We start from the raw sequence: 18,821 nt of genomic DNA, 5'->3' as shown, positions 1-18,821 counted from the left end.
ATTGGTAATGTTTTACATTTATAGTTGCTACAATGTACATTTTAAATGTTTTAAAGAGTATTTATAATAATTTTTTTATGTTAAGAATTTTTCATTATATTTAGTTTATTATTAAAATATATTTTTTTCATTAAGAAATCAAATTTTGATACAATTATAATTATTATAATTATTATTAAATTTGACCTTTTAAACATTGACAAATTGTTTTGAAAAACAGTAACAATTTTGGATCAATTATCTTATATAAGAAAATTGATTATTTCCTTTTTCACTATCCTAAAAAGAATTATTCTTAATTTAATTATAGTATATTAAAATATCAATATTTTTATTTGAGAATAAATTAAAAATTAAAAATAATTATATATATATATATATATATATATATATATATATATGTAAGAAAATATATGTTTTGATTTATTTTTATTCATTTTTTATAAGATTTTTCTAAAAAAGGATTTACAAAAATTAATAATTTTAAATCATAATTAAAATACTTGAAGTAATATTATTTTGTCTTTTTCTTAATTTTTAATTTATCTGATTTTATTATATTTATTTTTTTCTATTGCTACTAATAAATAAAAATAATTCAATTTTATTCTTATTCTATTATAATTTCTTTTATTTTTTGATTCTAAATAATAATTAAAATTCTATAATTTTTTTTTATTTTTAATAGAATAAATATTATTTTTATGATATATTTTATATTTTTTTATGAATTTAAGAGAATATATTTTAATCGTAATTAAATTCTATAGAACACCTTATTTTTATTTTTATTACTTGATTTAATTCATTAAAGTAATAATTATTTTAATTTACAATAATAATAATTGAATAGTTTATTTTATTCACATTTTAAGATATAATTGGAACAAAAATAATAAAAATATTTATTTAAATAAGTATTATTTATTCAAAAAATAATATATAAAATAAATTTTACAAGTTGGATTATTGTAGACTTGGTCCATTTCCTATTTGTTAACATATCAATCTAGTTGAATATCTATTACATCTATTAGAGTCTATAAAGATCCAGTCCATATTTGTATGTCTTTTTTTCAACCATATAAGACAATTGATAGATCAAAAAATAGATAAATCCCACCTCTTTCTATAGAAGTGGACAATAATAAAAAATTTGAAGTTGAAGAAGTCTTGGACTCAAGGAGGCATCTAAATAGGTTAGAATATCTTGAACATTGGTAGAGATATGATATTAATGAATATAAATGAAAGCAAGTAATGCATCTTGGAAATGTAGCAAGAAATATTGATGCTTTTCATCAACAACATCCATCAAAACCAAAATCAAGAATTGAGATATAATCACTACTCTTTGTGGAACTCATCCTTATAAGAAGAAGTAATATCATTGATATACATAATTACTTAGATAAAAAATATTAAGTAGAAGATAAATGAAGGTAGATTTAATTATATCTTTACAAAAAAACTTCTAAGAAGCTTTATGGATGTGGATTTGACTTTATATGTGTTTGTAGTTGATTGATAGTTTGAAAACTTGATTCATATCCTTGATAAAGGCATGGCATTATATTTATAATATCCATATATGGTTTAAAATAAAATTTTCTATTTATTACCTTCTATAATACAATTAGATTATATGTTCATTATAGATCTACTTTAGTATAGATCTTTGCTTGATTTAGTTGATAAAAAAAATCTTGATATTAGAGATAGAAAATATTTGTTTTTGATGTTAATATTGTTTTGCCTTTCATAATCCACACATATTTGTGATGATTTTTTTATTTTTTGTTTTGTTTTTCTTTTAAATAAAATAAAATAGAAACTTCTACTAAAAATTTTAAATAGCATATGAAGTTCTTGGCCATGCTTTCATCAATATATCCCTCTACTATAGCCAATTTATTTTGTAATAAGCTATAGATTGTTCCAAATAGCAATTGAGTTCTAATTTACGGATTAATTGAATAATCATAAAGACAATACTTTAAAAGAAAATTTGCATTTATTTTCTCAAAAACGTCTTGATAATCTTTATCCATATATTGATTTAAAATATTACTTAAAGTCTTTCCACTACTAAATATTGATGTGGCATAAATAGAAAAATATAAAAATAAAATTGCAACATGTTAAAAGTACTTATACCTACTAAAATAGATTCAAATGTATCATACTTATAATATTCTACTTAGACAATAGAAGTCCAGGTTGCATAGTGAAAAAAATTAAGATTATAAGAAATTCAATCTATTTAAGGCTTATACTTCTTTAGCCACAATAAACCTAAAATAATTGGATTTGAAGAAGATCTAATATCATTTAATATAACTAAGATTTTGTATCCATACATTGCTACATCTAAAAGAATATTTTCATGGCTAACATCTCTAAAAGATAACAAACAGTCATCTATGACTTTTAAATACATGAACTTTGTTTTTTTTATAAAAAAACATTTCATATTTTTTAACAAAAACTTTAATCTATATAAAAAAAATTAAAGCTCTTGAATTTTAAAAAATAAATAATTTTTAAATTTTGGCCTTAAAGAGACATCTATTGTAAAATCAAATATGCATGTAAAGAGAGAATATGATCTTTAGTAGGTATTGCACAAGATTCTACATACACAATCTTTATTATAATAAGACAAACTTGATTTTTGATACATTGTCTTCTTAAGCAACCATGCTTTTGATTTTTTAATTACACTATTTTTTTAAATAATGTTGAATAGTGTGTTTAGATTATCTACAACATAATCACATATCCTTCTTGACAATATCAAATCTTTCTTTGATCAATGGGAAGTATAAATTGTACCATAGTAATTTGCATAAGTTTTGGCCTTAATGAATAAGTTTCTAAAACCTTAAGGATTGTTGTCATTACTCAATTTATTTCTTTAGAATTAATTTTTTGTTCTTTTTCTATTTCAAAAAGTTGATTGCTGCATGCAATTACTTGAAAAATAAGTTGTTAAAATGAATTTGCTTTCAATATTTTTAATAATAAATTTTTGATATTATTTTTTAATTTATATGAAAATTAATTGATAAAGGCTTTGTTATTTCAATCCACAACACAAGAATTTTTTTGTAATTTAGCAAGATATACGATAATTAATCATGATTCTTGTTGTAAAAATATGAATTTGGTTTCTATTACCTATTTTCAATCACTTTCTCTAAAGATGGTTATAAACACTTCTAAGAATAAATTTAGATCATGTTGGAGTTATGAATCATTTTTCATCAAAGTTACAAATTAAGAGAGTCACTTCCAAATAAAAATGTGTCTATGAATCTAACTTGAGTAAATCCATCAAAATATTTGAAAAGATGCAATTATGGATAGAACTTGATTTGTTAAACAAATATTCAAAATTTTGATCAAATTCAATCAGACTTCTTTAGCATATTAATTCTTGTCTCTCCCTATATTTGTAGTAGTAAGACTTTTTGAATTTAAAGATGAATTTAATTTATTTTCTTTTTTCAAATATATAATTTCTTAGCATAGACATTGACACCATTAATGACTTCTTTCATAGGTGTAGGAATAGTACCACTATGGTTGATATTGATAATACATGAAATTTTTAACTTTAGAGTATTAATAAACTCATGAAGATCTACAATAGATGTAAATTTTTTCTCACTTTTGCCATTTGTAGCATCCATAATCTTTTCTTTTATTCCTATTGCATGTGACTTTATCAAATCCAAAAGTCAAATTAGAAGAGGATAATATACAAATTCTAACATTAAATAAAAGTTTCTAAAAAGAAGAATAATCTAATCTTTAAAAAAAATAAAATAAAATATAAATTATTAATTTACAGATGGAAGTCCAAAATCTTTAAAATACAACAAAAAAATGGGACTCTCTATTTATTTCCAAAACAAAAAAAATAGTGAATTATTATTCATGTGAAATTATTAAGAATATGAATCATAAAGAAAGAAAGATTTGTTATACTTTCATATCACTAAAAACAAGTAGATAATTATTCAAAGATGGTATAATATTTAAATTAGAATAATTATTGCCAAAGACAAAAGACTAAAGATTCTTGAAACAAGACTAAAACTAATAAAGGCGTTGACAAGAATGAAAAAAGGCTTCATTCTTACTTCCATATATACCATTTAATTAGGAGTTATGTAATAATGTCTTATAGGACCATGGACACATGTCCTATTTATAGGACATGTAAATAACTTATTAAATAAAATTCTTACATTTGTACCATAAGGCCAACTTATATCACAAGTTACCATTGTATGTAACATGGTTGGTGAAGTTTTCAAACTATCAATTATCTATAAATAAGTATAAAGTCATATTTAAATCTATGAAGCTTGTAAAAAACAATTTCCACTCAATACTATAAAAATCCATCTTTTCAACTCATTTCTACTTAACTCCTTTAATGTAGGTGAAGATGTATGTTTGTGACATTCAATTGAGATAAGATTGAGGTTTATTTTATTTTATTTTATTTTATCTATTTATTTTTTCTATTTTTTTTAAGAATAATTAATTATATATTCTTCAAATGATATCATTTTAATAACTTTTTGGAGATTCAATCGTGTTATTATCCATACATTTTAAAATAGGCTTTTCATTAATGGTGTAAGAGGTTGTTTATATTCTAGATTAAAAATGTCTTTAGAAAAAGACATAATATTTTTTACACTACATTCAAACTTTTAAATATAAGATTACTATTCTAATATGTAATTGATCAATTTAAAAGCATTAAAAAATAACTATATTCTTTGTTAAATTATTTATTTTATTAAATAATAATCTTTCATCTTTTGCAACATCATACCAATTATATGGATGAAATTAATAGCATTTTTCAAGCCCCATCTCTTTACACCATCTTCTTTATAAAATATCATAAATTGTATCACAAAACCACTTAAGCTCCAAGAGCACTTCTTTGCATATTCCTTTGTTGCACCTTTGCATTAAAATCACTATTATCTAATCTCCCAAACAATTCTTCACCACTTGTATTGCTTTTCTAATAATTTGTGAAAAATTAACCAAAGTGGTTTGAAGTCTTTCTTGTAACAATAACCTCAACTTCCTTCAAGCTTTTCTCTACATTATCCAAGAAACTATTGCATTCATAAGTTTTCCTTGCACATCCATTTCAAGCAAGCCTCCAACAATGAAGAAACAAACATTAAAAAAAGGCATGAACATGTCATTTTATTAATAACCCATTCACATTTGCCACATCAAGTGAAGCAATAGTTACAGCTCACGAGGGGTGTCTCTCATCGCATGTGAGTGAGAGTATGGAGTATAAAAAAGTAAACGAAAATCAGATGAAAAGTTGGAAATGTATCCAGAATTCCTAAAAGAAGAGTAAAATTCTGAATTTCACAGGAAGTGTTCATGTGCTAAACAAACACAGCGTTTGACAAACACATAGACATCAATATAAATACATGCATGTGTGTTGCAACAAGGGAGGATAGGAAGCGAAGATGATGTGGCGTGAAAGGTAAAGGAGGATTGGGAGGGGGAGTCTTCCTCCATGCCTCAGGAAGCAGGAGAGCACGTCCAGTCAGCAGTCCCAGTTGGCATTCCGCTATACTCTCTCTCTCCCTTCCTGCGAGTGTGTGTGTGTTTCGGAGCGCATGAAGAAGCCCTAGACTAAACCCCGTCCCGACCCCCGTCTCGTCATCGCCCGCGAGCTTCTGCTACGCTCGGACGAGATTCTCTACCCCGCCCTGCTCGCTCTCGCTGTTGCTTCCCGAGCTGCAGGGTGGATTCCGCTCGGCGCCGGGCTCTTGGATTGGATTTCAGTGTTCTAGCTGTGCGCGGGCACGATGCAGGTCCAGGAGGATGCCGTGAGTAGCGCCGAGGAGCAAGACAAATGGCTGGCGGATGCCATGGCTCTGGTCCAGCACAATGCATTTTACATGCATCGCGCTGTGGTGCGTGCAATCTTGTTTTCTCTTGTGCTTTTCGGGCTTCCTGACGGCTTCCTTGATGGCCCTGCTTGTTTGTGGTTTACGTTGGTCGGTATCGTCGGTGTGGATGTCGAATCCTGGGAGGATTCGCGATCCGTGGAGTGACGATTTCCCAGGTTGCGGCAGTCGCGAGCCGTGGCAGTGGTCGGATGGAATTAGGTTGGGCGTTAGATCTAATGCCACGGCTTTTCCGTCTTGTGAATTGGCGAATTTGCATGGAGGAGTGCACTTTGCAGCTGGACAGAAAATGCTGGCTTGGCGAGGACCGTCGCAGACCTAATTTGACGCTCCCTCCGGTTACATTGCTGCAGGACGCGAGCAATCTGCGCGATGCTTTGAAGTACTCCGCACAGATGCTTTCGGAGCTTCGAACGTCGAAGTTGTCTCCGCAGAAATACTACGAGCTCTGTATCCGGACTGGTTTGTTCTTTGGTTTCATGGTTTGATGTTTTGCTAGCCAATGCTCTTGTCGTGTCTAGAGACTCGCATCCGAGTGACCAGGAGAGGCGCCGGATCTGGTTGTTCATATTTCGCATAGTGTGCGATTGGTGATCTCTTTCTGGAGAGAGGCTTATGCTCCTCGAATGGTGAGGTTTGATGCCCTTGACCTGCAACAAGACATGAGGACTTTCGATGAGCTGAGGCAGCTGGAAACGTTCTTCAAGGAGGAGACAAAGAGAGGCCGCACCAACGCTGACTTGTACGAGCTCGTTCAACACTCTGGAAACATACTCCCGCGCCTGTAAGATCCTTACGCGCACAAACCAATCCCTCTTAAGTGTGGAGAGCATCAGTTTGGCGGGTTGCCTGTAGGGTTGTGTGGAGGGCTTTTCATGCATTCGCGGCTGAGTCTTGTGTGTGAGGTGGTCGGATGGGTTCGGTGGGGACATGATGGCGTTGGGGGTTGCGGGCCGGGCAGTGGTGGTACTGACTCAGTTTCAGAGTTTTGAGGTGAAACTCAGTGGACGTGATTGTTCTGGATGCGTAGATACCTGCTCATCACCGTGGGATCGGTGTACATCAAATCGCAAGAAGCGCCAGCGAAGGACATATTGAAGGATTTGGTGGAGATGAGTCGGGGTGTGCAGCAGCCGATTCGGGGGCTTTTCTTGCGCAGTTATCTATCTCAAATCAGCCGGGACAAACTGCCAGATGTTGGATCGCCCTACGAAGGGTCTTCTTCTGAACACAGCACCATTGATGATGTGTGACGATGGCCTGTTGGCAATCTTCGATTGACTTCGTTTCAGGGGGCATTGCGATGATACTTCGCTGTGAGGGTGCTCGGGTGTTCTCCATGGTTGTGGATGCCACGGAGGGTCGCCAGGAGCTGCGTCTGTGTACAGAGTGTCGTGGCTGGTTTGGGCGGTGTTTTGTCCCCGGAAGGACCGGTTCACATCATGCATCGGTTGGCGTTGGAGGAGGGGATTTGTTTGATATTTTGATTCGTTGTGAAATTCATGTTTCGAGTTTCCCGCACGAGTCGGCTGTGCTTGACTTTGAAGTTGAATTTCAGGGAGGGTGGCAACGTGATGGACGCGGTGGAGTTTGTGCTCCAGAATTTTACGGAGATGAACAAATTGTGGGTGCGGATGCAACATCAGGTTGGATCACCTCCCATGCATGGCCTCTCTGACGAAAGCGTTGGGTGCAAAACGTGAACGAGACGTTCAGTGCAGCTGCATTGCACTGGAGTTGCCGCCTTGTTTGGAAAGCAGCATCGGTGTAGAGTTCGTCAATCGAGACGTTGTGGATTATTTGCGCATGCCGAAGCTGACGTTGGTTGATCATATTGATGTAAACAGGGCCCTGCTCGGGAGAAGGAGAAACGAGAAAAGGAACGGAGCGAGTTGCGTGACTTGGTAAGCGTTGTGTAAATCCTGACTTGAGGTTGGGCTATGGCTAGGGGTTGCCGAGATCCGCAGTGCGCAAGCCAACTTGAGAACTCGGGAAAGTGAGCGGAGAACGGAGATGCAGTCACCGAGGCCTGGTGTTGATGTCCATGATTTAGCAGCTTTGTTTAGATTGGCGTGGGTGTTTGTGGATGTTGGAGATGGAAAGGGACAGGGGCTATCCGTCTTGTTTTGAGTGCGTGTGGCTGTAGTGGTGGATCCGTCAGGCTTGCTTGTTTGCTGCGTGGAATGGTCGATAGGAAGTAGTCGTGGGACAGGGGTTGATGTTGTTGATGATGGTTGGTTTGTGTTTCATCTTTTCAAAACGATCTGTCAGGTGGGCAAGAATTTGCATGTGCTGAGTCAACTTGACGGCGTGGACCTAGAGATGTACAAAGATGTTGTGCTCCCACGAGTTCTGGAACAGGTATGTCGTGCGTTAACATCGGGAGGAGTCCACACGACGCTTTACGCTCACCTCAAAGAGCAGAGCGTTTGGATGATACTTGGCTAAAGTTGAGGCTTTGAGCTTGATGGCAGTGTCTCGAGGCGGGTCTTTGTGCTCGCACGTTGAAACCGGACTCAGCAGTGATGCCTGCGATGATTGTGACGTTTTCGAGGTCTGGATGGGTGTTGAGATACAGCAGCATATTTCGGAAGTGAGGGGTGAGGATGTGAGGATGTGAACATGTGGAGGGGATGGACTAAGCAAAGCATCGTCATGCGAAACAGATTGTGAATTGCAAGGACGAGATCGCGCAGTACTACTTGATGGACTGCATCATCCAGGTGTTTCCAGACGATTTCCATCTTCAAACTTTGGAGACTCTTCTAAGTGCATGCCCTCAGCTACAGGTATGGGTTTCCAGTTGGATTGGCGCTTTCAGGTGCAGCGATTAGTTTTGTTGGAAAGATATGAGCACGGAAAACCTGGTTTTAGTTGATGAGGGGGAAGCGGAATTTTGGCGAATGTCACCCGTAATCTGGCAGCGGGTGATGAAGGAGTGAGTCGTGCAGCATGGTAGGCTAATGGTGTGCGCACCCGTTTCCGGTGGATGTGGGTGTGCGTCCGAGTTCGTAGTTGTGGTGTATGAAGTGGGCGATTTGAGCGAAGTGAGAGAACATGAATAAGATGGACTTTGTGTGTGCGTACGCAGCCAACAGTGGACATAAAAACAGTGATGTCTCAGCTGATGGAGCGCCTGTCCAGATATGCTGCTGCGTCGCCTGAGGTGTTGCCCGAGTTTTTACAAGTGGAAGCCTTCACGAAGTTCAGTCACGCTGTTGTTGAGGTAATAAGAGGGCGTGTTTTTGCTGGTCTGCAATCTATGGGAGCGATGTACTGTGGTGGGCGAGGCACAAAGCTATGAGATTACGTCAATTTTAGTTGTGTGGTGTTTTGAGCAGGATCAGAAGCAGAAGCTTGACCTTGCAGCAGAATTAGTTTTGGTTGGTGCAACCAGGGGGTTGTGTGTGGCGTAGTGACGCCTGTTGTGTTTTGAATGAGTCAGTGAGAAAACATGGGGTACTGAATTGGTTTGACTTTTGCGCCATTCTCACTGCCATAGGGGGGGGGGTGCTCTGCGGAGAAGCCGCACTTGTGACGATCTGATTGTGCTTCCCTCTTGCGCGGTTGTTGCAACGGTTGACTCTTACGAGCAAGTTGAAAGCTCGAGAATGGGCATGCGTTTTTCGGACAACTTGCTGAATGTGGACTTGTGATAGGTGATCGAGGCGCAACCTGACATGGCATTGGTGGGGGCTGTGAGCCTGTACGTGGCTCTGCTTACTTTCGTGTTGCGAGTCCATGTCGACCGCCTTGACTATGTCGATCAAGTTTTGGTAAGCATTGGTCATCTTGGTGGCTGTTGCAGACCGTGTGAGTGGTTGGAATAATCGATGACCGAAGAACAGCGTGTTGATCGGTGGATTTTGGATAGGAAAGTCTAGCTGGAATGAAGGAACCAAATAAGTGAAGATGAAGGAAGGAGTTGTTGCATGTACAAAACGTTGAAAGAGTGACGTGTGGAGCAGAAGTGAGAGAAACTTTGCTGATACGATGTGAAGCCTGTGGTATGTGGTTTTGTTGTGTCGGCTTGTGATGGCAGGGAGGGTGTGTGAAGAAGCTGGAAGGTAAAGGCAAGGTGAAGGATGTTAAAGCAACAAAACAGCTGGTGGCCCTGCTAAGTGCCCCTCTGGAGAAGTACAAGGACGTGGTGACTATCCTGAAGCTGAGTAATTATGGAAAGGTGATGGAACACTTGGACTACGACACAAACAGAGTAATGGCAGTGGTTCTGATGCAATCGATTTTGGCAAACAACACCCTCATCACAGCCCCGGAGAAGGTAAACTTTCCGTCGATGTTCTTTTCTTGTGGGTTAGTGATTTGCAAGGACGGAGCAGGGCTGTGAGAAGCTTGACTTGCACGATAGCGGTGGACCCAGATGTCACAATTCCTCCTTTCGACGTGTCTTTTTTTTTTTTTTTTTTTTTTTTTTTTCAGTTTCCAGTAGGGCTACTTTAGTTTGTTGAATGTTTTGAGGTAACGGATGGAAGTTGGACATGACATTTGTTGTTTTCGTTTTTCGTGATTTGTTTATTTATTTATTGTTGTGTGTTTTGTGTTACTTTTTATGTTTTTGGGAGTGGGGAGCGTCTGTCTTTGTTTTGGTCGAGATGAAACTGATGAAACGCATTAGCACGACAGGTGGATGGGCTGTTCGATCTGTTGAAAGAGCTAATTCAGGACAGTGAGGGAGCACCATCCATCGACGAGGTATGGTATTCTTGTACTCACTCCTCGTGCTTGGGTGACTGAGCCAACATGCCCATTTGCAATAGTTGGATGGTATCGGGGTCTGAATCGTGTCTGGTTGTCCTGGTTGGCGACAGTTAGACGAAGAGGACTTCAAGGAGGAGCAAAATCTGGTGGCGCGTCTGGTACACATGCTGGTGAATGACGATAATGAGCAGATGTTCCAGGTCAGGAAGCGGAACGTGGCACCTTTTCTCTGAAGGAGCGAATGAACCGTGTGCGACCCTGAAGGGTGGAAGTGCTAGAGTTGTAGGGGTTGTTGTTGGGGTGGAAGTTGGTAATAATGTGCAGTACTAGGAGAGGTGTGGGGCGTCATGAGGGGATCTGACGAGATGGTTTTGGGTTTGGGGCAGATTTTAATAGCCGCAAGAAAGCAATTTGGTCAAGGGGGTCCAAAGAGGCTGCCATTCACTCTTCCACCTCTTGTATTCGCCGCTCTGAAGGTGCCAGTCTTTCACTCTGCCGGCTTGTTTGTGTATATTGAAGATATGTTGTGCGGCGTGAACCTTGTTTGAATCATCGCCGGCATTGCACGAAGGCTGAGGTTGTGTTTTGATGCGCTGCAGTTGGTGCGTTCTTTGCAAAACGAGGATCTTCCAGACGACGGCCCCGTATCTTTGAAGAAGGTCTTTCAATTTTTGCATCAGGTGAGGACGCCATGTTTTACGTTTGAGACGGTGCATGGGTTTTGATTTGAATCTTAGTTGCAGTTCACTTGGTTTTGGCGTGAGGTTGGATTGCGCCGGGAATGGTGGAATAGTGGTGTCTGCATTGGAATCGATGCGGATGTGGGTATCTGTCCATGAGCATACGACTTGACTGGAGCCGAGGTCCGTCCGGTAGTCAGTTTCAACGGATGTCTCACGAATTTGGTCACATGGCATGCAAGATACTCACGTCGTGTCGTGGGGATGAGGTAGACTGTGGAGGCGTTATCAGTGGTACCAGCCCCAGAACTTGCGTTGCGGTTGTACTTACAATGTGCAGAGGTGAGAATTCCTCGTCGTGTAGAGCTAGTAAGCGTATATCCTGCAGTTACGTGGGGCGCCTAGTCTACCGCTCCAGTTTTGATGGCTAGGCAGTTTTTGTACGGGTCGTCGATGAGGAGAACCGTTAGGGTGAAGGAGGAGTGAAGCGTTGTTTGTCGAAGCAGTTTGCAGGTGTTGTTCTTTGCAGCATGAGGTGTAGAAATTTGAAGGTACTGTGGTGGACTTGATTGCGAGCGGGTTTCAAGAGTTGCGTGACTTGGGTAACGAGGCGGTCTTTCTGAGTGGGTGATCCATGCGTGGTGTGCATTTTTAGGCTGCGGGTGTGTGCAACCTGGAACCGGTTGCGTATGAGTTTTTCACGCAGGCTTTCATGATTTACGAAGAGGAGATTGCGGTAAGTGGTGGTTTCCGCTTGCATTATGGTCGACTTGATACTTGGAGGATACAGGCTTTCGGGGTATGATCGTATGGTGACACGGGGCGTGAGGTGGTAAGGCATGCAATTTTGTGTGTGGTGCAGGATTCGAAGGCCCAGGTGACTGCTCTGCAGCTGATAATTGGCACTCTACAAAGAACACGGGTTTTTGGCGTGGAGAACAGGGACACACTTACGCACAAAGCGACAGGGGTAAGGCATTAAATAGCGTTTGGTTGTTGGTGCCGTGCAAGAGGGTGGTTCATGCGCCTAGCTGTCGTTGAGAGGGTAGTTGACGGCTTGCAACCGTGCTGGAAATGAATGGGAGTGAGATGTGCGGATGTTAGGGTGGGTCGGATGAGTTACGTGTATGGGTGCCGACTAGATTTTCAGCGATCTGTGCACGTCGGTTTGTTCGCCATGCCGGCGGTAGGCAGTGCTTACAGTGTTTGATTGTGTGGTTAGTTGGTGGCACTTCCAGACATGAGAATTGAGGCAGGAGTGTGACGATGAATCTTTGTTGGTGGGTTAGAATTGTTTTGTGGGTATTCTTGTTCTCCGCTTTAAATGCTTGACAATGGATGGGGTACGCTTGTGCACAGTACTCGGCGAAGTTGTTGAAGAAGCCGGATCAGTGCAGGGCTGTGTATGCCTGTTCTCATCTATTCTGGGTGGAAGAGGGGAGTGGTGTCAAGGATGGAGAAAGGTAAGTTGTTTGTGTGGAAGCATCGATTGTGCTTGGAGTGTTGCAGTTGCTAGTTGGCTGTCGGTGTTACGTGGGAAGATTGGCGGAGCTTACAGCAGTGTTGCTTCGAACGATTTTCAGAACGTGAGCGTCGTTTTTGGAATAGATGATTGACAACGGCTTCTAGGTGGTGTGAAGGCGTGAATGGGGTCGTCAAAGAATGCTTACCCTTCAAGTGAACAGGAGTTGAGTGCTGAGTCGCTTTGGGTTGCACTATGTGCAGGGTATTGCTATGCTTGAAACGGGCCTTGAGGATTGCCAACGCTGCACAGCAGATGTCTAGTGCGACCCGAGGAAGCAATGGGCCCATGACACTTTTTGTGGAGATTCTGAACAAGTGAGTCGGCACATCTCAAGTGGACAGGACGGTGTGGGTGTCTGGTGTACATGGAATCGTGGAAGGTGATGTTTTCTGTGTTTGGGGTTGAGTTATGGAAGGTTCACAGCTGTGTGGGGTTGGGTGTGTGGTTTGCAGGTATCTGTATTACTTTGAGAAAGGCAACACCCAAGTTACAAGCACGATCATTCAAGGATTGTTGGAGCTCATCGTGACGGAGATTCAGAGTGAGAATACGACGCAAGATATGCAGGTGGATGCTTTTCCTGGCCAATACACTGAGGTACATCCAGTTCCAAAAGCACAAAGGTGACTCAGTAGCGGAGCGATACAGCGACATCAAAGTTCCCAGTTAGGGGTGTGGTTGTGGCATCATCGGGTTGTTTTGTTGTCAACTCAGTCTCATAAGTTCTACAAGCTATGGGTGCTTTTGTAAAGGATTTAAGTTCTGACGCCTGTGTAGGCTCTTTTGATGTACAAGTAGTTTGTGGGAGAGGTGGTTGGCCTCGCTGCAGTTGTTATTTAGGATTCGTGGGTGTAGGGAACTGTACAATAATGCTTTACATTATGTTCATAATTTGATGACCTCCGATGTGTTCGGATGGCCGCATCATGTCCAGCTCGTCGTCGCCTTCTGACATGGGCAAGTGTATGTTAAGTCCTATCACTTGAGAGACCCAGGTGAAGCTGAATTTCCCAATTTAGTATATCGGAAGGAGCTGTCTTTGTTTTTGCACAAATGTACCGTGTCTTAAGTCCCAGTTTTTTATCCAAGCAATTTCGTTCTTTTTCACCCTTTCAATCCTATTAAATGACTACGTTAATCAACTGTTAATATATTGTAAGATTTGCCCTAATTGAATTTGCAAGTGATCACGGGATCACATTTTTCATCCCAATGATCACCCGGGGATTCTTCTTATCCATTATTAACCAATCAAAGGAATGGTCTGAGAAGCTTGGTCTACATTTTTCTCACATCTTCTAAGAAAGTATGAGGTGGCCTAGAGAATTCTTGCTCAATTGACAATATACCATAATGATGGTTGGTTGTTCAATGTGGGTGTGGACATTTGTTAGGTGGCACCACAAGACTCTTGCATCATGGGAGATATTCTTAAAACGAGATATCAATGTTGGTTGCAAACAAGTTGACACTTGATTCTACTTCCAGTCTTTATCGATTTGAAATGCAGATATTAGCCTTTTTCATCTCATATTAGGTATTTCAGCATAATTCTCGACATTTGTCTTAGTGTTTTTTCAAAGACCCTTTGTCTTTGGATATGTCTCAAATTCTTATTATCTTGAGTCCTTATTGGATGTTGCTTGCTTTCTTCATTTAATTGTCAGAGATTTTTGACTCAATTGTTTTAAATCCCAACAATGCTTTAAATTCTACTCTAAATTGTGCATTTTGCATTTTGCTCCTCAAGTCTATAGTTGTTGTCTTGAGGCAAATAGATAAAAGATATTCTCATTTTTTGTTTTATTTTGGTAGTAACAATTTTTTTTAATGTAGGAGTCTTTAGTCACAATATCATGCTCGGGTAGAATTACAACAAAGTGTGGATTATAGACCCTTAGTTTTAATGTGTTAGTTTTCTTTCAAAGGGAATCATCTTGTATTGTTTTGAAGATTGAGGTTCTAATGTCATATAGCTCTTTGATGACAAATGGTCCTAGCCATTAAAGTGAGAACTTCTTTAAGAACTTCTACAATTTGTCATTGTATTTTAATGCCAAATCACCCACCTCTAGAGCTTGCAAAGTAATGTATAAGTTGTGAATTTATTTATTTTTAGATTGATTTGTTCATTAGTTGTATAAAGCTGTTAGTTGTTTTTTAGGTAATTGGAGTAGTGCATGGACACGTTCTTCTTTGGCCTCCTCCATTCTAAACTTGACTATCTAAAGAGACAATGTCCTTACGAGCTCATATAATTTTGGAACAAAAAATTCAATAAAGAGGACATATTCTTACCCATATGTGAGTTGGAATAATGTGTAATTAGTGGAAGGTTTATACATTGTCTCATAAGCCTATAGTACAAAAACCAATTTTGTATCTTTTGCCAATAGATATACGTGAATTATTATTTTTAATGATTCTAAAAATTATTCTATTTACTTATTCTACCTAATTATTTGTCCACAAATAGTAAGGTGATGAGTGATGATGTTTGATTCTTAGCTAGTTGAAATAAGCCATGACTTTACTGTTGACAAAATGAGAACCTTTATTTGATGTAATTAAGTGAAAAATCTAGTAATGTGTCACAATAGAAGAATAGATGAATTTCACCACTGCCATATCAATAGGATCATTCATTGTGAGAGCTTTGTACTACTTTGTAATGTAGTTCATTTCCACTAACAAATATAAATTGCAAGTGTACTTGGCTGTTGGATGGATTGGATTCACAAAGTTAATAGTACATTTTTAAAATCGTTGTAATGTAAAAACTAAATGAAGCAATATTTCATAGCAATTAAGAAGTTTTTATTTTTATTATGTATTTATTTTTTTATGGCATACATTGCAATGGCTTGCATAATGGTGTGCATCTTAGATCACCATCAGTTACAAGTAATCTGTTAAGTAAATCTTATAAGCCTTTTATACTTCCGTAAAGTAACTTCCTTTTAGATCCAAATGACATGCTTTGAGCACAATTGCCATCTCTTTGGAATACATACATTGTCAAAGAATATTATCAATTCTAAGCCAATATAATTCTTTATAAATGAGAGTATATGGTAAAGCTTTTTAGATGAATGTATTCTTTTAAGATGCTAAGAGATTCTTCATTGGTTGATATATTAACAAGTAGTATTGTATTTGGTCCATCTAATGCAATTTGAATTTAGAGAAGTTGGCTTGCTCTATGGAAAAAAGAAAAAGGTAGAAGTTTGTTGTAATTATATTAATGGATATTTTAGAGGGACTATCAAGAATACATGAGAGTAAATCCACATTGCCATGGATTTTTCTCAAATGTTATTCTACTTTGAATGTGAATTTTGGATTAGTAGGAGCTAAAGCATTAACCTTAGAGATTAAGTTGATAAAGTCACCATATACTTTAAGACCTCATGGTCCACATAAAATACAAATATATTTTTTAGTAGATATTGTCTAAATTTTTAGATTGTATAGATCATCCTTAAATATTCTTTCTTAGTTGTTGAATGGTTTTTCTCTATGAGACTAAGTTGTTGCAATACATAGTATATTAGATGGTTTCAATTGTTGATGTTCAAATAATAATAATAAAAAAAACTACTTCTAATGATGTATTTGACGTATCTACATACATGTGAAACTTATATTTTTAGTGTGGATCCATAGAATTAGCATCATTACAAGTTTTTATTTGAAAGACTCTAGAAGGCATAATTATATATTGCTAGAAGATTACTAGTGTGTTTTACAACCCAAATGGCATGATGGCATAAGTGTACAAGCTATCATCAATGACATATATTGGTTGCAGCTTTTATGATTGAATTGAATAAGAACTTGGCCTAATTGAGGCCTCAAGTTTTGATCAGAGCTTTGGCCAAAATCATGGCCTAAGTTTTGTTCACTCTCTTGGAATTCTTCAAATGGAATATTAAAATGAAGAACTTAAATGTGCTCTTGTATCTTTTATCTTTTATTCCACTAATTTAAAAATCTTCTATCAGATTATAGAAATATTAGGTGAAGAGGGCACTTATTTCAAATATTAGCTTCTTTCTTCTTGATAGCATACTCATCTAATCATTCTACAAATGATAGACCTCCATCATTAATGGAAGGTTCCATTTATTTAAATTGGCCTAAATAGAGTTTATCATCCCAAATGGCACCAAACTCTTATTTAATCTCTTTGCTTTGTGAAGTTTTGTCATTGAAGTAAAAATAAGCTTTATATGAGAGTCCCCTTTCATATGTATTTGATGGCTTATTGAATTCCAATGGCATAGATTTGTTGAAGTAAAAGTGAAAGTAGAATAAATTACCTTGTAGAGGATATTATCTAAGATAAGTTGCTAATGGTCAAAGGATTGATTCTTGGTATATAGAAAGAGTATCCTATGGATATAGGATGAGGTCAAGGACCAAGAGTCAAAGTCAAGAGGACAAAGTATGAACTAGGAAATATCCATAAACAATGTAAGAGTAATTAGTGTTTGGCATAAGAGACCTTTGTGGTTAGTAAGATGCCAAAGGATCCAAGGACCATAGGATATCCTCGAGGTATATTAGATACCAAAGGATCTTAGGACCAAGGATCATGTGTGTAAAAATCAATGAGTAGAAATTGTCTTGTAGGGCAGCAACTACAACCTATAAGTATTCGGTGTTGGAAGTGAGAGACAACTTACTCCATACTCTCTTTGTGTACAACCTTGCTGATGCTATGTGTTGTGACTTCAAAGTTCTATTTCTTCAATAGGTTATGGGCCCATTCACCTTTAGTTGTGAGTTTTGAAGTTCTTTGAAGTTGTTTTGTTGTTATGAGGAGTAGATCTTATGGTTGTTGCTGATGTTAGAGTTTAGTATTTTCTAAATCTCTTTTTGTATCTAGTTCTTGATGTAGTTATGTACTTACTTCTTGTTAAGTGCATTCATGGTCTTGGAGATTGTTATACACTTCAGAATGTTGTTTTAGAATAGTAGTGGTGTGTTTCTTTGCTGACCTACCTCATTGATATACTAACATTAAATTTTCATGTGCTTAAGTTCCTAATAGATCTCCTTATAGTCATAAGAGGTGTTATGAGACATTAGAGGTGATGAAAGAGTGGCAAAGCTTCTATGAGAGTTTTTGATAGTGTGTAAGACTTGTGAGAAGTCTTATAAGTGAAGTTGAGAGTGATCAAAGAGTGAAATCACTAGTTTACTCACAAAGAGGGCAATCTGGGATTCTAAGGCAACAACACTTTTTTGTTGATTTTGAGAGTTCTACCTTCTTTTTTCTTGATTTTCTTTGATACACCCCTTCTTTAGACATGGCTTCAAGTGAAGGTGAGGGTTTGAGAGTGATTGAGACCTTTGGGACATTGTTGATGAAAGTGAAGAGCCTCCTAGTGATGAAGCTGATGTTAAGGTGAAGGAAGAGTACAAACGACGTGAAAGAAACGCTTTTGGCATGATTGCAACAAATCTTGATGATGCCAACTTTTTATATATAATTGCTTACAATGGACTGACGGAAGCATGGAAGACTCTTTACAATATCTATGAAACTAGAAACCTTGTTAATATTCTATGGACAAAGAGGAAGTTCTTAACAATAAAGATAGAAGAAGGAGATGACCTCATGACTCATGTCAATAAGGTAAAAGTACTTTGTTGTTCTCATTATGTTCAAGCTTCAATGTATCAAAGCAATTGAACTAATAGATGTGGATTTGAACACGAGAAAAGACTGGTTATATGAATTGGGTCTGTTAGTGTCACAATTGATTGTACTCTGGCTATCTAAAATCAATTATCAAACTACAAAACACCAAGGCTTATTACTTCCATCTTGATTCAACACATAATCCATTCTATAACTATCAATTCAACAATACTTCTCTCAATCACAATTATTCATAAGCAAATAATAAAAGCAAA

General features: G+C 37.4%; 1 protein-coding gene across 1 annotated transcript; it reads left to right on the top strand.

Moving 5' to 3' along the window:
- Positions 1-5,702: 5,702 nt before the first annotated feature.
- On the top strand, positions 5,703-13,745 carry LOC149987541 (vacuolar protein sorting-associated protein 35B-like). Its single transcript, XM_090243696.1, is given in 22 exon segments — positions 5,703-5,978; positions 6,326-6,422; positions 6,633-6,756; positions 7,003-7,188; positions 7,531-7,618; positions 7,820-7,876; positions 8,244-8,333; positions 8,639-8,761; positions 9,064-9,198; positions 9,632-9,748; positions 10,015-10,254; positions 10,617-10,685; positions 10,802-10,891; positions 11,078-11,167; positions 11,291-11,371; positions 11,645-11,713; positions 12,027-12,107; positions 12,234-12,341; positions 12,731-12,834; positions 13,097-13,210; positions 13,349-13,472; positions 13,474-13,745. Coding segments are annotated over 22 exon segments (2,388 nt in total). The 5' UTR covers positions 5,703-5,870; the 3' UTR covers positions 13,567-13,745.
- The last annotated feature ends 5,076 nt before the right edge of the window (positions 13,746-18,821 follow it).

Source organism: Physcomitrium patens, chromosome 17 (assembly GCF_059467195.1).
Source record: "Physcomitrium patens ecotype Gransden chromosome 17, ASM5946719v1, whole genome shotgun sequence".
Lineage (NCBI taxonomy): Eukaryota > Viridiplantae > Streptophyta > Bryopsida > Funariales > Funariaceae > Physcomitrium > Physcomitrium patens.
Note: the sequence above shows the minus strand (reverse complement) of the source record. Positions and strands in the feature narration are given on the sequence as shown.